A 19,052-nucleotide genomic window follows, 5' to 3' on the forward strand; every position below is an offset into this window, starting at 1 on the left:
AAGCCCCCTCTGTGCTCCCCCCCCGGGCCCTGCCCCTTTAATACCCCCCCCCAGTTACCTCCTCTGAGCTCCCCAACCCCCTGCTCTGCCCTTTGGGGCCTGCCCCAATTCCCCCACCCGGGGCCTGCCCCCTGCTCCCCTCTCTGGGCTCCCTCACCCCCTCTGGGGCCTGCCCCTTTAAGACCCCCCCTTTTTGACCCCTCCCGGACACCGTACAGCAAGCCTGTGCGTCCTCCCCCGTCACGTGACGCCCGTACGCCGAGGAGGAAGGAAGGCCTCGGTTTGTCACCCAGCACGTGACGCTCGCCCGCCTCCCCTCACGTGACTGGGCCGCTCTTCCGCCTCCCTCCCCCCGCGCCACGTGACGCGATGCCGTTTCCTACGTGACTCCCCGGCCGGCCTCGCGAGGTTTTGGCGGCGGCGGCGCCTGGAGCCGCGCCGGGGCGAGCGGGGGCTGCGGAGGCCGGAGCCGGGCCTGGGCCTGGGCCCTGCCGGGAGCGGAGCCGCCGCGGGGAGCAGCCCGAGGAGCCCGCAGGCCGGTGAGGGAGGGCGGGGCCCGGCGCGGGGTGGGCGGGGCCCCCGCTCGCTGCGGCCTAGAGCCCCGGGGCCTGAGCGGGCCGCCGAGCCCGGCCGAGAGCGTCTGAGGCCCGGGGGGGGCCGTGAGGGGCCCTGACCCCGGCCGGGCAAGGGGGAGAGTCGGGGTGATTGGTCCTGTCTGCAGACTGACCTCTGACCCCGGCCTCCCCGTGACCGGTGACCTCTGACCCCGATTCCCCCCGTGCTGCCCTCTGACCCCAGCCCCCACTGACCTGTGACCTCTGACCCGATCATCCTCTTCTGACCTCTGACCCCAGCCCCCCACCTTTGTGTGCCCTCACTGACATGCGACCTGTGACCTAGCTCTTCCCCGACCTGTGACCTCTGACCCCAGGCCGCCCTGATTTGTGTGCACTTGCTGAGCTGTGACCCCTGACTTCACCCTACCCTTACATGCGCTCTCTGACTTGTGATCTCTGACCTGTGTTCTCCCATCCTGACCGTGACCACGACCACAGCATCCCCACACTGGCATGCGCTTACCGACCTGTGACCTCTGACCCTAGCCCTCCCACCTTGACCTGAAACCTCTGACCCCCACATACACATGCTGACTTGTGGGCTGTTGCTTCTGACCTAGGCAATTCAGATTTTAATTCCAGCAAGCGCTGACTTTGATCTCTGACTCCGGCCTTCCCCCACGCACCGCCCTTGGTCTTTGACTTGAAAAGACTCAGATGAGTGGGTCCCTCTGACCTGCGCTATCTGATCCCAGATCTGGGGGAGCTGGGCTTACTGTTGTGGGAGAGGATTCATATTTTGGGCTTGGGGAATCCCTAATGGTTGCTCTCCAAGTACATGGAGGGAGGCGAGTTTCAGAATTCGGACTTCAGCACCTGGTAATCCTGCTCTTGGGAAGCTGCTATCCGGGGGGAGCTGGGAAGACCCACTTCCTCACCCAATGGTCCTCTAGCTCCCATCAGGTTACAGGACATTTGAGGCTGTAATTTAGAATATGGCCTGTTCAGGATTCCCTGAGATCCATAGTTTTAGTCCTTGACTGGGAGATTTTAAAGTGGTGCTTTCCCCTTCCATGTGCACATCCAGCCTTGGAATTTTAGGGCAGGCAAGTAAGATGATTCCTGGCTATCTTTGGGCCACCTCCTTCCTGTGGCAGGAAATGTGAAACCCCTGCTGTTTGTGCTGGGGTCCATCTGCCATCGCTAGAAAATGTTGTCAAGCAAGGGGTTCTTGGCGCTACTCTGGTCAATCTGCAGGAGGGTCTTGTGTGTGCGTTCAAGTATATTTTGGGTTGTTCTAACTCTTTCTCTAATTGCGTATTCTGTGTTGCGTAGTGAAATAATTCTAACAGAACCATTTAATCCCTTTCCTCCTAAATCCTGTAGAATATCTGTCAGGGAAATACAGTCAAATAAAAGAACATAAATTAAAATTCCCATAGTTTAAAGTTGTCTGCAATCTTGCCCCATCTCCCACCTGTATGTCCCTTTTTTCTTCCAGTTCATCTGACTCTATCCATCTTCATATCATTTTTCTCCTTTCCATTTTCTTATCTACTGCAGCCATACCCCAACACTCCTCATAGCTGGCGTGTTGTCCATTTCTTGTGTAGTCATTTTCTGCCTCCTTTAAAAAACAAACCAACGAACCTGGTGGTTTCAACTGGCTGTAGTGCTGTTCTTCGCTTCCTGCCTTAAAGTGTTATGTGGCTCCAGCGGTTGTGTTGCGTATCTCACATTGCTGTATGTCACTGGCAAGTGAAGGGATTCATGTATATAGCTCATATATTGGTATGTAAAGTATTTGGGCTCTTTTAAACATGTGACACGGTATGTTCGACTACGTGTTTTCACCGCTGTCACCCTCAATTTTCCTCCACCATTCCCTGCTGCAGTCCTTCTTGCGGATGCCTTAATGTAGGCCCTGATCTGAAAGCTTTGCCTTGTGGGCTTGGGCCTACATGCGTGGAGCAACTTGCAGGATCACGACATGTAATGGGGTCCTGGTCTGTGACAAGGCGTGCCTAGATGTTACCATAATACACCTAATAGCCATTAATATGTACAGCATCTGGCATGGGTGGCCAACCTGAGCGTGAGAAGGAGCCAGAATTTACATGGCCAAAGAGCCACAGTAATACGTCAGCAGCCCCCCATCAGCTCCCAGCGCCTCCCGCCCACCAGCAGCTCCCCCGATCAGCACCTCCCCCTCCCTCCCTGCAGCTCCCGATCAGCTGTTTCATGGAGTGCAGGAGGCTCTGGGGGGGAGGAGTGAGGGCATGGCAGGCTCAGGGGAGGGGGCAGGAAGGGGTGGAGTGGAGGCAGGGCCTGTGGCAGAGCCAGGGGTTGAGCAGTGAGCACCCCCCGGCACCTTGGAAAGATGGCACCTGTAGCTGCATCCCCGGAGTCGGTACCTAGACAAGGAGTCGCATTTTAACTTCTGAAGAGCCGCATGTGACTTCGGAGCCACAGGTTGGCTACCCCTGATCTGGCACAATGGCGTCCTGCTAGGGACTCCGGGGAGTTGCTGTAATACATATAATAGTTACTCAGTGAATTTTAATTCACTCTCATGGCTCAGTTGACAGAATAAGTGTCTATAGCATTTGGCAGATGCTTCTTTTTGATCGTGTTTCAGCTACCATGAGGCACAGGACTTAGATCTGATGAATAAAGAAGGGGTGTTTCTGGACATACAGACCCTGTGTTTCTCTCTAGCTGCCCAAGGTTGCTCTGTGCCTCAGTCCCCCATCTGTAAAAGGGGGATGATGATATTTCCCTACCTCCTTGGGGTGTTGGGAGGACAAGTCCATTGATATTTGTAAGGGGCTTGGATACTCCAGTGTGAGTGTTTGTAAAATCTCCATCAGCTGGTAGATCTAGAGTAAATCACTTTAACCTGAATGTGCTTTAGTTTGCCTATCTATAAAACAGGACTAATAGGTGCCTTGCAGAGCTCTGAGATTTTTGGACGGAAGGTGCAGAAGGAAGGATGAAGTCCATTTAGATCCCTTCTTTGAGAGCATCCCCTTTTCTTGTAGGTATTTCTCAGGAGGAAATTCCATCCCCTTCGAACCCAGGAGCCCCGCGAAGATGTCGGATAGCGAAGACAGCAACTTCTCCGAGGATGAGAGTGAGCGGAGCAGCGAGGTGGAGGAGGTAGAAAACGAGGTGAGGCTGACAGAGAGATGTGGTCACTGCCTAAAGGAATGTGTTTTGGGGGGAAGGGGTTGGTGTTTATACCCACTTGAAATGTAGCATGTCCCAAATGTTACTCTAGTCTGTCATTTAAAAAAAAAAAAAAAAAACACTAAAAACCTAAGAAGCAGGGTAGGGACTGAATGGCTCAGGGGACTGGAACTTGGCTAGGACGCTGCACCAGGAGTCAGGACACCTGGGTTTTATTCCTAGCTATGTTGTGTGACTTGAGGCAAGTCATTGCCTCTCTGTGCCACAGTTTCCCCCTACGTGAAAGGAGGAAAATGATACTTCTCTACCCTTTTTTTTTAAAGCACTTTGAGATCCACAGGTGAAGCGCTCTCCAGGAGCCACAGCTCACCAGTTCCGATCTGACCCCTTTTGGTAACAGAAGTAAACTGCCATCTGGCCAGTGGCCTGTTGGAAGTGAGTTTGACGCATGTCAGTCCAGGAGAACAGGTGTCCATGTTGCAAATCACCTGCCCAATTGTCCTTCTCATGGCCGTTCTTGGCAGAGAGGTCACAGACTGAATAGACCCTGGAGACTAAACTCTGCTCTGGGGGTGCCAACTCCATGGTTGGGGGAGGCAGATTGCAAGGGAGGGGGGAAGCAAGGCTCACCCTTACCGTCCCTCCACTTCCTCCCGGGCCCTGCATGCTGATTCTCATGGGGAAAGCTCTGGGGATGGACCTGTTCCTGGGAGATCCAGCCAGTGAGTCCAGGGCTGGCATGGGCTCTGTAACTGGTCAGCTTCCCTCTGCAACGCCCAGGCAGAGGAGGAGCATGTCAGCGTTGCGGGCAGCGAGAAGGAGGAGGCTGAAGAAGAGGAAGAAGAGGAGGAAGAAGACTACGATGAGGAGGAAGAGGAGGACGATGATGATCGGCCGCCAAAGAAGCCCAGACATGGAGGGTTCATCTTGGATGAAGCCGGTAAGGAACTTCAAGGGCTCTGTGTGTGTTACACTGAGGCCCCCAGGGATGCTGATGGTGGGGCAGCTGCCCCGTGTGCGGTGTAATTGGTAGGAATAGAGGGAGCTGGGAGTCAGGACTTCTGCGGTCTATTCCTGGCTCTGGGAGGGGAGTTGGGTCTCGACATTAGAGCAGGGGAATGGAGGATCAGGACCCCTTATTCCTAGCCCTTCTGTTCAATTGTGGGGTGACCTTGGGCTCAAATCAGTTTCCTTCTCTGTGCCTCGGTTTCTCCTGCTTTAAAATGGGCATAAAATACTTTCCTATCCCCTAGGAAAGCATGTCAGGTGGTAATTGGTTAGGAGGCTCTCTGTGTGCAAAGTGCTCAGATACCCTGGTGTGAGTGGGGCTAGTGAAGGACTAAGCAAGTCTTAATTAAGAGCAGCTGTATAGATACCTTCCCCATATCTTCTGTGAGGCCCCTTAGGAGTTAGAGAAGTTCCAGACCTGTCAGCTGAATGCTGTTCCCCCGGGCATGGCTGCTGTTGACTGGATCTCTTGTCTGCCTGTGCATAGCCCACAGGGATTCCCCCGAGGCTGAGGGCTTCAGGAATTTTGGTCCGATTTCTCTTTGCCTTCCTATGCGTTGGGCCAGTGATCACAGAGCGGCTTCAGTTTCCTTCAGGCAGCTTCTGGGCCATCCCTTCCCATGGCAGCATCTCTGGCCAGCTGGTTCCTGGAGCCCACTTAACTGAGCAAGTCTCCCCTGCTCTCCCTTTCCTGCAGATGTGGACGATGAATATGAAGACGAGGACCAGTGGGAAGACGGCGCGGAGGACATTCTGGAGAAAGGTATGGCTCTGCCCTCTCGTATCCCACTCCTTGGGAGGATCGGCTGGGGGTTCGGCACAACCCCGGGGCATTTCCCTCCTTTTCAGCTAGCTCTGGGGCAATATTGCTCTGAGCTGGGCGAAATAGGGGTCTGCTCTTTAGCCTCCCTGGTGTGAGGCAGAATGGGGTGTTAACAGGACTCTCTAGTATAGACATTCTAGGTGTGATGTTCCTCGGTTCCCTGGCTGAGCATTTCTTTGCAGCCACTCCTGCATGGATTTAGCAGCCAGAATCTCTCCATTTACTAGCTGAGGGTAATGCTCATGTTTCCCATGGGGAGCGGTGAGTGGCTACCGTTTAGCCAGGGACCTGCCCCCCCTCCAGCTGGATTGCAAGCCCTGTGGGATGAGAATGACCAGACCCTGATGCAGGGAGCTTTGGGGATGGGGTGTCGCAGAACATCCTGTCCGTGTCTCCCAACCCCAGTGCCATGTGGTGAGTTCTGACATTGCTTTGCTCCTTATCGTTTCACTCCTGTGCATGCTCCTCCCCATCAGCCAACGGTGGAGAACATACTTTTACTCCTTCTGGTTTTTCTTTTGCTGAGGAAGAGCTGCGGGGCCCGTACGGAGGGAGGCAGGAATGCTGGCACGCAGAGCCCTGTAAACCACTCACTGCAGCCGGCGGGAGAGGAGCCTTCAAATCCCATCGCAGCTGGGAAGCTCCAGCTTTTTATCTGTCACTTAAAGGCTGCTCTGCTGCCTGGCTCCTGACAAAGCCCCTCCCCATCAGAGGGGAAATCTTCCCTCTCTGCTGCCTTTCCAAAAGGCAGGGTGGTCTAGTGGTTATGGAGTCAGGACACCCAGGTTATGGAGTCAGCTAGCCCTAGCTCCGGGAGGGGTGTACACAGAGGAGCTGGGAGCAGGACTTCTGGGTTCTATTCTCAGCTCTGTTGCTGAGTTGCTATGTTAGGAAGTCACTTCCCCTCCCTGTGCCTCAGTTTCCCCTCACCTAAAACAGCAGGGACTCTAATCTTCCTTTGTCCTGCGCACTGACGATACTCGATCCATAGAAATGTGACACTATATGGGTTTCGGCTCTCTCAATTAGCTCCATGATCAAGCCCAGCTCACGACTCCCCTGAGGTTAAGCTGAGGGAGAGGAGAGCCGGCAATATGCTGCCTAATTTGCCTTTTAGATTCACTTCCCAAAGTTGTACTCATGTTTAGGCAGAAGAATGGGGGCTTTGCGTAGAAGGTACCACTGCAGTAGCAGCCTCAGCAGGTCCCAGAAGAAGTGTTCCCCCTAGTGACGTCCCATAAATATAGCCCTGAGACGCCGTCGGGCTCTCGCCCAGTTGTAGGTGTAGATTTATCAGAAAAGTGGCAGCTCCCTACATCTGCTCCCTGTGCGATGAGAATCCTCTCTGCTAAATTTAGGGACAAAAATAAATTCTGGCTACTGCTTGCCCCTGCTCGCTCTGGAGAAACCAGCACAGCTCCGAGAGAGGGAGCTGGTTTCTAGTCTGGCTCACGTATCATCAAAACGATTGATAACTGAGCTGTGATCATGGAGCCGAATTCCGCAGCAGCCAGTGGGGTTGCAGAAGTGGAACTGAGGACAGAATTTTTATCTTCGGGTCAGGCACCATCTTATTGTTTTCTGTACAGCACCTGGCTCAATGGGGTCCTGGGCTATGATGAGGGCTCCTAAACTCTACCATAATATGCCTAATAGAAATAAAAACCTATAGCAGCCAGGATTTCTCGTCTGTGACTGAGGCTCCGAGGCATTATGGCAATACACACAATTCATAATAGTGCACAAGTTAAGAAGTTTGGCTGATCTTAGTGTGACTGTCTGGGCCTGGCAGCATGAGTAACCATGGAGTGAGCATGGAGTGACAGGGGATTCTCTCAGATGCTGAGTTTGCTTTAGTTGGGTTTTCTTTCTTCCTTTTTTTAAAGTCCCTCTTCAAAGTAGAATGTTGCTCCACAACTTTTTCTGGTCTCAATATGGAAGTTTTGCCAGAAGCTGGGAATGGGCAACAGGGGATGGATCACTTGATGATTCCCTGTCCTGTTCATTCCCTCTGGAGCACCTGGCACTGGCCACTGTCGGAAGACAGGACACTGGGCTTAATGGACCTTTGGTCTGACCCAGTCTGGCCGTTCTTATGGAAAGTTTGGCAAATTACAAAGTGTCTTTTGTGATGATCCAATGTTTTTTCCAGTGGAAATTTCAGTAAAATAGTTTGTTTTTGGCATATGAACTCTCAGCAAAAAAATCCCCTGCCCCATATCTCTGGAGACATAACCCACTGGATGTGATTAAGTTGACCAGTCAGAACTGATCACTCGAAAAGCCACTGAGCAGACTGACCAACAGATTGGTTCCCCCCCCCCCCCCGCATTGAAAATTTCTGTCCCAAATGTTCCAAACCCAGAAGACTTCAGGAAGGTGTGTGGATAAAAGACATTCAGGAGAATTTTCGAAAACTGGCCAAATGTCTACCAAAAACAAGCTTGCCAAATTTTGAACTAGTTTAGTGCCTTTCTAGATATGTTTTTTTGCTGAATGAAACAGTATTTTGCTGCAGTACTAGTTTACCTGCTAGAATCCATAGCATGGGGAGAGCTGTGTGTATCTGGGTGTTTAAGGTCTTATCTATGTGATGCCAATTAGGGCTATATTTCCTTCATCTCCCCACAGTCTCCTTATCTGACGCCCTTGTTTTTCAGACAGAATAGTCGTAAAAGCCTCTTGGGAGTGAAAGGGTTCTGCTATCTGGATCAGTCAGTTGTTTCCTCCCCCTGTGGGAACAGTGTGGGGTCTGCTTGTCTGCCTCGGCTCTCTGGGGCTGGACTGGTTCAGGTGGCGTCTCCAGGACGAGGCTTTTCCTTGGGGGCGGAGGGGATTCCAGTTGAAGGGTGCCTGCTGCTAGTGAAAGACGCCTGATGCGACAGCCCTGGGGTCTCTAGCTACAGAACAGGCTTGCCCCTGGACCCCACCTCCTGTCAATGTGTCTCGACCTGGCCATGCAGGGATCCCTCTAGTGCGGGGGAGTAGGGTCCAGGGCTTGGCCTGTCTGATGAGGCTGCCAACAAGGAGAAAAGCTACAAGAGGGACGATTGAGGTGGGTGCCCGTCCCCTGGGGATTAGCGTGAGGCCCTAAGTCCCATTTCACCAAACAAGGGTGGCCCGATAGTGACTCCCTATCTCTGCTGCTCCAGTCTGGATTCAAAGAGGCACCCCAGGGTGGGGGTCCCACCCAGGGCAGACATGCCGAGCTCTAGCTGGTCCCTGTTTGGTGATGGTATTGATTACGGGTTGTTTGCCTACCTAGTGAGCCGAATGCTCCCATTGATTTGCCAGCGTCAGGCCGGCAAGCAGGGCCGCACGTCGCCGGCAGCACTCGGGTCATGGGGCACAGGTCGGGGTCAGTGGTACCTCCTGGGGATCCTGGTGGCGAAATGCTGAGGCGGCCGCTCTGAAGCTGTCACAGCCATGAGGTTTGACTTGTTGCAGGGGGGTCAGGGCCAACAATTCATTCCACAGATGTCAGAGTTGGAACGGGACCATGCCTAATGGAGAGAGAACCCGGACCGGGCCTCAGGAGACCTGGGTTCTATTCCTGGCTCCACCACTGGCCTGCTGGGTGTCCTTGGGCAAATTGCTTCCCTGCTCTGTGCCTCGGTTTTCCCATCAGTAAAATGGGGGTAACCAAACTGCTTTGTGAAGAGCTTTGAGATCCAATGAAAAGGACTACATGAGAGCTAGGGATTGTTGAGTGTTAGCACCTCCCGCATAACCCAGGCCATGAGACATTGAAATTCTTTGCCGTGGCAGCCTGCCCACCTTGCCAGCGCTCTCACCGTCTTCCCCTCGTGTTTGTTTGGTTGTTTTTTTATTTACGTGCATTTCATTCGCACCTGCTTGGTTTGTGCCACATCTTAATTTTGTTCCTTCCGGTTTTCTGTTCCCCACTCACCCTGTGGTTGATTTTGATGCTATTATTTGGCTCATACTGTCCGCCCTCCACCACCTCTGCCTCCCGAGCAGAAGAAATTGAAGGTAAGCCTGTTTTTCATTCCAGCCCCTGCCTCTTCACAGCCCTCCCCCTCGCCCCCGCGCCCCGCTCCTTCCTGGTGCTGCCTTGTCTTTTCCGCTTCCTTTCAGCCGGGTGGGCCCCAGGAACGATGCTGGAGAAAGTATCCGACCCTTGGCTCAGTTGCTGTTCTGGCCGGTGCAGCAATAGAGCAGGCTGGGGGGGAGGGGGGGCTAATCGGAAAGGGGCAGTGGGTTTGCTGTCTCCTGTTGTGGTCACAGAAGCTGCCTCATGGAGGCTCTGTTGCCCTGTAGTGGCCTGGCTCGAGCTGTGGCTTGACTCTGCAGCAGAGGAAGAGGTGCTGCCTAGGTCGGTGAAGTGTGGGGAAACCGAGTCAAGCCCAGCGCGTTCGCAGTGAGGATCCCGGGATCCCTCTTCCGAACGCGAGTGCCCCGTTTGCTGCCTCACTCGTGCTCCAGCCACGAGGGAACTGTCGCGGAGTCGGCTGTTGCGTGCGGCTGAATTTTGCTTCCCACCATCCTGTCCCTTCCCAGGCCTCACCTTTGCTTCGCTGATCGACCGCCCTTTGGGCGGTCGGCCACGTTGCGGACCGTTTCCAGGGCTCTCCCCTCCCCCGGAGGTGCTAGGTGTGGGGGCTATTTAACCTCTGCGTCTCTTGCAGCCTCCAACATTGATAATGTGGTTCTGGACGAGGATCGCTCTGGGGCCCGGAGGCTGCAGAACCTGTGGAGGTGATGTTATCCTGTGCTTGGGGTGGGGGGAAATGCGGCAGCCGGAGAGCGGGATGATGTTGCGGCCTGTGATGTGCACATGTTGGTGTCCAGTGTAAATGCATGGTGGGGAATAGGACCTGGGACTTTCACATCCCAGCACATGGGTCTCTCTGGTGGAGCTGGAAAAGAATGTTGCAGTGGGGGAGGTTTAGGTTGGATATTAGGAAAAACTTTTTCACTAGGAGGGTGGTGAAACACTGGAATGCGTTACCTAGGGAGGTGGTAGAATCTCCTTCCTTAGAAGTTTTTAAGGTCAGGCTTGACAAAGCCCTGGCTGGGATGATTTAATTGGGGATTGGTCCTGCTTTTGAGCAGGGGGTTGGACTAGATACCTCCTGAGGTCCCTTCCAACCCCTGATATTTCTATGATTCTGTGATTTCTATGAATGTCCACTAGGGGCGCCCTAAAGAACCCGAAGTAGATCTGAGAGTGCCCAGCAGAGGGCAGCGGTGCCTGTGCCATATGCTCTGGTAACCTGGGGGCTTTACCCACTCTGCTGCGGGAGATCTGGCTCTATCCTAGGGCAGCCTCAGCTCAACCAGTGGCCATGATCCCAGAGCACCAGCGTTGCTCCCTGGCGACTCCTTGCTCTGCGAGCTTGGTTGGGGAAAGGAGCCCAAGTCGCTCCCCTTGTCTCTGCGCTGCCAGCGGGGCTGTGGCCTGCGTCGGTTCAATCCGATCCCTCATGCCTTCTCCTTCGCTGTCTCTCCGCAGGGACCAGCGCGAGGAGGAGCTGGGCGAATATTACATGAAGAAATACGCCAAGTCCTCCGTGGGAGAAACGTGAGTGCGCAGCCCCCAGGGCAAAGAGTGTGTGTGTGTGTGTGTGTGGGGGGGGGTCATCTCTCCCTTATGCCCTCCCCCAAGATCCTCCAAACTAGGTGTGCCCACACTCCTCCAGTCACCCCAGCCCTCAGGGTCACCTGGCTCCTGCTCCTTCCCCATGGGTCTCTGATTCCTTCTTCCTATCCCCATGGGAAAGGTAGGCCTTTAATTCCCTGATCTCCACAGTGAAGTTGTGCCTGGAAGCCAGGTTGTTCCCCCACCCCAGTCCTTGCGGCCTGGAAAGGGACCGAACAGCAGGAGCAGACAGAGGCTGTCAGTGCCTTATGGATCCCTGGGAAACAGCAGGACCCTCTCCGTTTCCTTTAGGGCGTTTAGAGATGAGCCCCGCAAAGGTCTCTGCCTGATTCCCCTGGTGTGTAACAGACCAAGCTAGTGCTTCGGCTGGTCTGACTCTGCGGGAAGGGGCTGGTCTCCTGACCGTAGCCAAGTACTGGCTGGTTCTAGAGCATCTGTTCTCCTAGCTTGGTTCTGAACAGGAGCAGATAATTCCCCTCCTCCCTGGTGTGTGCATGGAGTGGCCGGCTGCCCTGGCCTCTCGGAATCGCTGCTGTCACAACTCGCAGCTCCTGCTGTCATTGCTGGGCCTGACATTTCTCCCCATCTCTCCTTCTGTTTCCCTTGCAGGGTGTACGGCGGCTCTGATGAGCTTTCGGATGACATCACGCAGCAGCAGTTACTGCCCGGTGTCAAGTAAGGCCCTTCTGCCCGGGAGAAGGTGCACCTGGTGGAGGGGGGATGGAAGGTCATCCAAGACCAGGGCGCATGAAGAGTAGAGCAGGGAATGGGCTGTGACATCAGGCCAGGAGTGGTGGGTGAGAGGACACGGAGGAGAGGGACCTGACAGAGTGGGAGGCATAGGTGATATCACCCTGGAGTGGCTCACGTCCGTGAGTGCCTACCTGAGGGCAGACACTGCAAACTGGTGGTGTGTTCTGTAATTAGCTTTCACCGAGCCAGTGACAGATGTGAACTGGACACTGTCCCAGTATGATCATGGAGTCACAGACAGTTCCCTTGGACTCTCCAGGCTATCTTGTGACACAGACAAACTGGGCATTGTGATAAAATGGTTTCTTACACCAAAAACCACATCACATTTAGGTTGCTTCCAGTCCCAAGAGACTAGTCACTTACCCCAGATCAACTGGTTCTCCAGATCTTACACCAAAGAGAAGGCTGGAAGCCAAGTCTATAGCGAACTAAGTAAAGGCTTATTAGCTAAGAAAAGGAAATGAGTTACTGAGAGGTTAAAGCAGTTAAAATACATGCATAGGTGAGTCAGTTTGTAATTCCAAATGGTGGCAGTGATGTAGTAAACTGCCAGTTTCCCAAAAGTCTTTTCAGGGTACCTAGATTGTCTCTGGGGATCCCCGCTTTGCATCTGGTGCACTTCCCTGTAAGAGTCCAAGCAGTCCAGAGATCCAGGATCTTTCCTAGAATCCACACACCTAGCTTCTTCTCACAGAAAACAAACTGACAGTGTCACTACCCATGTGGGCTTTTCCTTTGCTGATGGAGAGTGAGGAATGCATTTTGAGTCTTTGATTTCTGATCATCACCCACAATGAACATTTGCTTTGAAATTAGCCCTTTTCTGTTAAAGTTCTTCACTTGCATTCTATTTAGTTAGAGGGGTACACGCAGTGTAGGTATTTGCTGATATATGATAATGGGATACAGATAAGTGAAAATGCAAGTAACATCCCATTAGTTTTCATGAAGTTTAAACACCAGCTACACTCTCATACCTTTAACAATCACTTTGATCTATACTAATACACAAGTGAATTGGCCTGGGGCTCTGGCAGGAGTTGGCACCTGGTCTGCCAACATAACAAAGGTTATTTTGCGAACAGCTTTTTTTTTCTTTTTTTCCACTCAGGGATCCCAACCTCTGGACCGTGAAGTGTAAGGTACGTTCCAGCTAGGGGAGGATGCTATTGAAACACCTCTAAACCCTGAATCATGAGCTCCCGCTGCACCACGTCTGGGTTTTAATTAGCCGTGAACGCCGCCTCCTCTCTGAGTTGGGGCGTCTCTCTGGCTAGAGACTTCTCTCACTGCGGTCTCTCTTCTCCTCTCTCCCCAGATCGGAGAGGAACGTGCCACAGCCATAGCCCTGATGAGGAAATTCATCGCCTACCAGTTCACAGACACGGTAAGGATGGAGGGCAGGAGTCCCCTTGGCCCCGAACTCAGTTCAGCTTTGTGGGGTGGCTTAGTGCTGTTGACCACAGAGCTTGTTGGGAGTGGGTCATGCGGTTCCTGACTTGATCCGGGCTTCCTGCTGTTGATCTGTTGAAGGGGGGATTGGCTAAGCTGGAGTGTGCCTGAAGCCAGCCCCCGTATCTCATGGAACTTCTCTCCCTGCCCACCCACAGCCCCTGCAGATCAAGTCTGTGGTGGCCCCCGAGCATGTGAAAGGCTACATCTATGTCGAGGCCTACAAGCAGACCCACGTGAAGCAGGCCATTGAGGGCGTGGGCAACCTGCGGATGGGCTACTGGAACCAGCAGATGGTGCCCATCAAGGAGATGACAGACGTGCTGAAGGTGGTGAAGGAGGTGACCAACCTGAAGCCCAAGTCCTGGGTCCGGCTCAAGAGAGGCATTTACAAGGACGACATTGCTCAGGTACGGGCCAGGGGCGCTGGCTGGCCCAGAACAGAGGGCTGGGGCTCGGGAAGCTGGCGTTCAGGTGTACCTTTTAATTTAAGGCTCTGATTTGGGGCAGGCAGTCGTCGGAGTCTGGGAGCGTTGTCTTCAGTGAAGCGGGAGCTGGGTGTTGGGAATCCTTGCCCTTGCTATGGGTGGGAGCGGGCGCTAGAGATCCCAATAGGGGTGGGTTCAATTTCTGCTCTGTCCCCAGCTAGCGTGACATTGGACACCAGAGGAGCCCACACTCTCTTCCTGTCCTGCTGCTGCGAGTGAGACTGGCCGTGTCTGGCGTCTCCATGACGCTACCCTCCTCCTCTCCTGAGCTCATGTCGTCTTCCCTTCCAGGTGGATTACGTTGAGCCGAGCCAGAACCAGATCTCTCTGAAGATGATCCCGCGAATCGATTTTGACCGGATCAAAGCTCGCATGAGCCTGGTATGTTGGCTGGCAGGATTCGCTGAGCTCAGTTCTGCTGCGAGGGAAGAGTTTGTCCCCATTTACGCTTCAAGGCTGCTAATGCCTTCGTGCCCCAGCTCTGGCAATTCCAGTTTGGTGGGCTTCAAGTGGTGGTGTGTTGGCATGTCTGTATCCCCGTGGTTTCCCGGCTGATGACAGGGGGACGCATTTCTCCACTGTAAAGCACTTACTCCGGTGCACCTCGCTGTGCAGTACTGCCCTAGGAGGGGTGGGTTCCTCCTGCTCGCAGCCCGTGATCAGCAGGGCCCTTCTGTTATCCCCCCAAGAGAGGCGGGCGAATGCCTTTCCAGAGGGTCTGTCGATGGCATTCAGTACCCCACCCATACAGTCTGGTGCGGATTCCTGACCCTCCAGACCTGGTGGTGACTTCCCCCTCCTCTGCTTGAATTGCAGAAGGACTGGTTCGCCAAGCGGAAGAAGTTCAAGAGGCCCCCCCAGCGGCTGTTTGATGCTGAAAAGATCCGGTAAGTGACTGGCTTCTTGCTGGGGATGATCCAGGGCGGGGTGGTGTCCCCTCAGCATGAGGACGCAACATCTGTGGCCACTGTGGCACTTGGATAGGTTTATAGTGAAATCTAATGTAAGTGTATGTAATACAGAATGGAGTTTTGAAGTAGTAGCAAGGAGAAGAACTGGAAACCAATGGTTACAAAGAAAATAAAATCATAACATGTCTCCTGGAGCTCAGACTAAATGAAGACGACCCTCTCGTGTTTTTTAGAATGTTGCTCTCCTAAAATCCCTGCTGGGCTTTTCAGTCTGGCTAGCTGTGACTCGTCTTTCCTGACACACACGCTGTCAGTTCATCTCCTACCTGAAGGATTCAGTGGACTCCCAAGATATCCCAGATCAATCCTTTGTCTTTATTCATAAACAGGACCCCCAGTCCCCATAGTTTGTTTCTTCCTGTAGATTTTGCAGTCTCTCAATTTGCACCTGGCCCGGTCTGCAAATAGGCATACAACATCCGATACTCACATGACCAGACAGGGAGATAGGCATTTGTTACCTCCTTTCTGAAAGGAACATATCCGAGGTAGTCACCTTCTGGTGACCTGCCTTAACTGCAAGACCTTAAGAGCACAACATTCGGTATTAATACATAGCTCCTTAAATATTATCCGTACATATATTTTGTAGTGATTATGACCAGTGGGCAACTGGCTCTTGGTAGACACTTCACATGCCACCCTTTGGGGAACTATTCTGCAGATACCTGACTCAAGGGATCTCTGTAAAACCCTCTGCACCGCCTGTGTCCTCTGCCAGTTGGCACTGCAGGGTCCCCGGGTCACAGGTGGATAGAGATGGTGATGTTTTGTCCTCCTTCCATCATGTCTTCCTCCAGCTCCATACACAGGTGCACTGGGACTTGGGCTCCTTCAGTGGCGAGGGGCTCTGAGCCATAAGAAGGGCATTCAGACCCTCTCCCTGCCCTGGGAGCTGGGTGGATTTGCCCCAGCCTGGCAATCCAGACAGCTGCTGGTGAGAGACCTAACCCTGGAGTCCTGAAATCCTGGGCCAGCAGAGGTAGAGCCACCATTCCCTGCAGCTCTTCTGTCCCATTATGAAACAGCTTGTCCCCCTTCTGAGAAAGCTGCCCCTCTGGGTGCCTGACCCTCTAATGCTCTCCCCCTCCCCTGTTCTAGGTCCTTGGGGGGAGATGTTGCTTCCGACGGTGATTTCCTCATCTTTGAAGGCAATCGTTACAGTCGCAAGGGCTTCCTCTTCAAGAGCTTTGCCATGTCGGCCGTGGTGAGTATCTGTGGCTCTGTGCCAAGTGGCTCTTGTCAAGGTGGGGCTCTGAGCCGGAGCAGGAACCAGATCTGCCAAGGCATAGGTTAGAGCGGGTCAGAAAATGAGGTTTTTGGGGTCCCCCCCTCTTTCAGAAAACTTAATTTTTTTTTGGCAAAAATCAAAAAAGTTCTGGGCTGGAAATGTTGCTGTGGTGCTTCATGGGAGTTCTAGTTTGGTGCCTTGTGCTCCTATTTTCCACCGTGAGCTGGCCTCCTTGGTTAGACTACATCTCCCATGAGGCACCATGACCTCCCTTCTTGGAGGCACACAATGGGAGTCCAGGGCCTCTGTGCATCATGGGAGATGTAGTCCAGCTGGAGAACCTGGTCCATAGAAGAGAATCATGAGGCGAGTTACCTGAACTACATCTCCCATGATGCACTGTGGCAGCACATCCAAATTGAAATATTTTGGTTTTGGACACTTGTTTTTTGATGGAAAAATTGAAACTTCTCATGGAACACAGGCTCATCTCACAGAAACCTCTGTTTAGTCGGAAACCCAATTTGCTGTTTATAACCCTGCCAAAACCCCAAACCCACTTCTGATGGAAAATTTTCAACATGCCTATTGTGAACTCTGTGGAGTCCCCCTCTGCGCACGTGATGGGGTGGGTGTGGGATCTCCATTTGGACGTCTGAGTGGGGGGACAAATTGCTGAAATCCCTATCTGCGTGTTGGGGGAGTTGTATGTGTATTTGGAGATGGGGGTGGCGGACAGCAAGATCCCCATCTGGGCGTGTCATTTGCATGTCAGATTCCACTATGGGGATTGAGATGAACCCACCCCTGGAGCAAAGCCCCGCTCTCGTCTCCTGTTGCTCGGCAAGGCAGGGAGCCTGACCCCTAGGAATGGGGAATCTCAGGTTGGAGGGAAGCTCTGCAGGCTCCATTTGGGTTTCTCTCTCCCCTCCCGCTCCCTGAAATCTCTCTGCCTTTGTCCCCCGGCTGCCAGATCACGGAGGGGGTGAAGCCCACCCTGTCTGAGCTGGAGAAGTTTGAGGACCAGCCGGAAGGCATCGATCTGGAGGTGGTTACCGAAAGCACAGGTACGTGGTGATGACTCATGCGCAGCGGGGAGTCCGTCTAGCCCACGGGGATTGGTGGGAGGGTTGGTCTCTGCCCCTAGGTCTTGCCCCTGAATCTGCAGGGGGCCGTGCTGTCGGCACGTGTGGGGCTGCTGCTGCCTGGGAGCGGCGCCCTCCCCGCGAGTCACGGTGCTCTCCGTTGGGCAGGGAAGGAACGGGAACACAACTTCCAACCTGGGGACAACGTGGAGGTGTGTGAGGGGGAGCTGATCAACCTGCAGGGCAAGATTCTGAGCGTGGACGGCAACAAAATCACCATCATGCCCAAGCATGAGGATCTCAAGGTATGGGATGGGCGGTACCGGCCTGGGCTTGAATCCAGGCCCTTTGGCTGCCAAGGAGACCAAGTGCAGGCTTGGCAGTGGGGGTGTGATACTCCTGGCTGTACCTATAGGGGGCAGCAGGCCTTTTGGACCTGCGCGTTCCTGGATGCTGTGCCTGTGGTCCCTGGCATCTCCGAGATTAACCCGGGAACGTGAAACTATAGAGTTGTGAACCCTGCAATAGGCAGTGCCCACCTGCATCCTGCTATCACCCCGTCCTGTCAGTCTCCTGCGTCCCGCCCTTACCCCGTTTCTCCTCTGCCCAGGACATGCTGGAGTTCCCAGCTCAAGAGCTGCGTAAGTACTTCAAGATGGGAGACCACGTCAAGGTGATCGCTGGGCGCTTCGAGGGCGACACGGGACTGATCGTGCGGGTGGAGGAGAACTTCGTCATCCTCTTCTCGGACCTCACCATGCACGAGGTGAGCGGGGCGGCAGCGGAGCTCCGGGCGCTCCCCTCTGACTGTCCCCTTCTCAGGGCCGCTCGCTCACTCGCTTCCCCTCTTCCAGCTCAAGGTGCTGCCTCGGGACTTGCAGCTCTGCTCCGAGACGGCCTCCGGCGTGGACGTGGGCGGGCAGCACGAGTGGGGCGAGCTGGTCCAACTGGATCCCCAGACCGTCGGGGTTATCGTCCGCCTGGAGCGGGAGACCTTCCAGGTGGGTGTGCGCTTTTCTCCCAGCATTGGGCGTCTCGCTGGAGTGCTAACGAGGCAGCTCGGAACCTTTGCGTGGGGAGCTGCTGGCTTCTCTCTAGGTAGGTTCTGCAGCAGAAGAAACCTAGCGTTTGCCCTGGAAAAGGTCTGGGCAGTCTGGCATCCTACCTCTGCTGGGGGCCCATGCCCGATCCCTCCCAGCTGCGTGCACCCCGCCAGCTGAGCCGTTGGGAAGGAGAATTGCTTTCTGATCCCTTCAGTGTTGGGCTTCTCGCCCGTGCATGATGTTCAGTGAAAGGATTAATGGGATCAAAATGATCCGGCCACAACCTCTGCCTGGCTCGAGGCCGGAATTCCCCGTTCTGCCTGAAGGTGGGTTCCCGCTTCTCCCTTCTTGGTCTGACTGCTCTGCTTCCAGGCCTGACGAGGAGGGGCTGCTGAGTTTTTTCCCAATATCGTTTGCAATCCTAACTGCTTGGGTTCTTTTCTCTGTGCTACACAGGAGGTCAGACTACGTGATCAGTGGTCCCATATGGTCTTATTTACCAAGAGCTCTGGGCTGGTGGGTTGTTTTGGGGTCTTGGGCAGAAGCCAGCCCCATAGAACTCCTGTCTCCTGGCAGTGTCTCTAAGCCAGTCTCATAGATTCAGAGACTGTGAGGCCAGAAGGGACCATTGTGATCATCTGGTCTGACCTGCTGCACGTCGCAGGCCAGAGAACCTCGCCCACCCACACCTGTAGAACATCTGTAACGTCTGGCTGAGTTATTGATGGCCTCAAGTCTTGATTTAAACACTTCAGGCTCCAGAGAACCCACCATTTACTCCAGTTCAAACCAGCAAGTGACCCAGGCACCATGCCGCAGAGGAAGG

At 54.0% G+C, this 19,052-nt stretch overlaps 1 protein-coding gene across 2 annotated transcripts in view; it reads left to right on the top strand.

Moving 5' to 3' along the window:
- The first annotated feature begins 381 nt into the window (after positions 1 to 381).
- The window catches only part of SUPT5H (SPT5 homolog, DSIF elongation factor subunit), a 28,167-nt gene continuing 9,496 nt past the window's right edge, over positions 382 to 19,052 (top strand). The window contains exons 1-18 of one of the 2 annotated variants that reach the window (XM_084612689.1): positions 382 to 539; positions 3,599 to 3,728; positions 4,527 to 4,686; positions 5,452 to 5,517; positions 9,559 to 9,570; positions 10,227 to 10,296; positions 11,054 to 11,122; positions 11,810 to 11,875; positions 13,068 to 13,098; positions 13,275 to 13,343; positions 13,567 to 13,818; positions 14,188 to 14,277; positions 14,713 to 14,783; positions 15,969 to 16,074; positions 17,072 to 17,165; positions 17,352 to 17,488; positions 17,794 to 17,949; positions 18,038 to 18,184. In XM_084612689.1, coding sequence (XP_084468815.1) covers positions 3,651 to 3,728; positions 4,527 to 4,686; positions 5,452 to 5,517; positions 9,559 to 9,570; positions 10,227 to 10,296; positions 11,054 to 11,122; positions 11,810 to 11,875; positions 13,068 to 13,098; positions 13,275 to 13,343; positions 13,567 to 13,818; positions 14,188 to 14,277; positions 14,713 to 14,783; positions 15,969 to 16,074; positions 17,072 to 17,165; positions 17,352 to 17,488; positions 17,794 to 17,949; positions 18,038 to 18,184 — 1,674 coding nt within the window. In that variant the 5' untranslated portion in view covers positions 382 to 539; positions 3,599 to 3,650. The remainder of the gene's footprint in view (positions 540 to 3,598; positions 3,729 to 4,526; positions 4,687 to 5,451; positions 5,518 to 9,558; positions 9,571 to 10,226; positions 10,297 to 11,053; positions 11,123 to 11,809; positions 11,876 to 13,067; positions 13,099 to 13,274; positions 13,344 to 13,566; positions 13,819 to 14,187; positions 14,278 to 14,712; positions 14,784 to 15,968; positions 16,075 to 17,071; positions 17,166 to 17,351; positions 17,489 to 17,793; positions 17,950 to 18,037; positions 18,185 to 19,052) is intronic. The other variant, XM_084612690.1, reaches the window with a different exon arrangement.

This window comes from Lepidochelys olivacea (genome assembly GCF_965140295.1).
Source record: "Lepidochelys olivacea isolate rLepOli2 genome assembly, chromosome: 23".
Classification (NCBI taxonomy): Eukaryota; Metazoa; Chordata; order Testudines; family Cheloniidae; genus Lepidochelys; species Lepidochelys olivacea.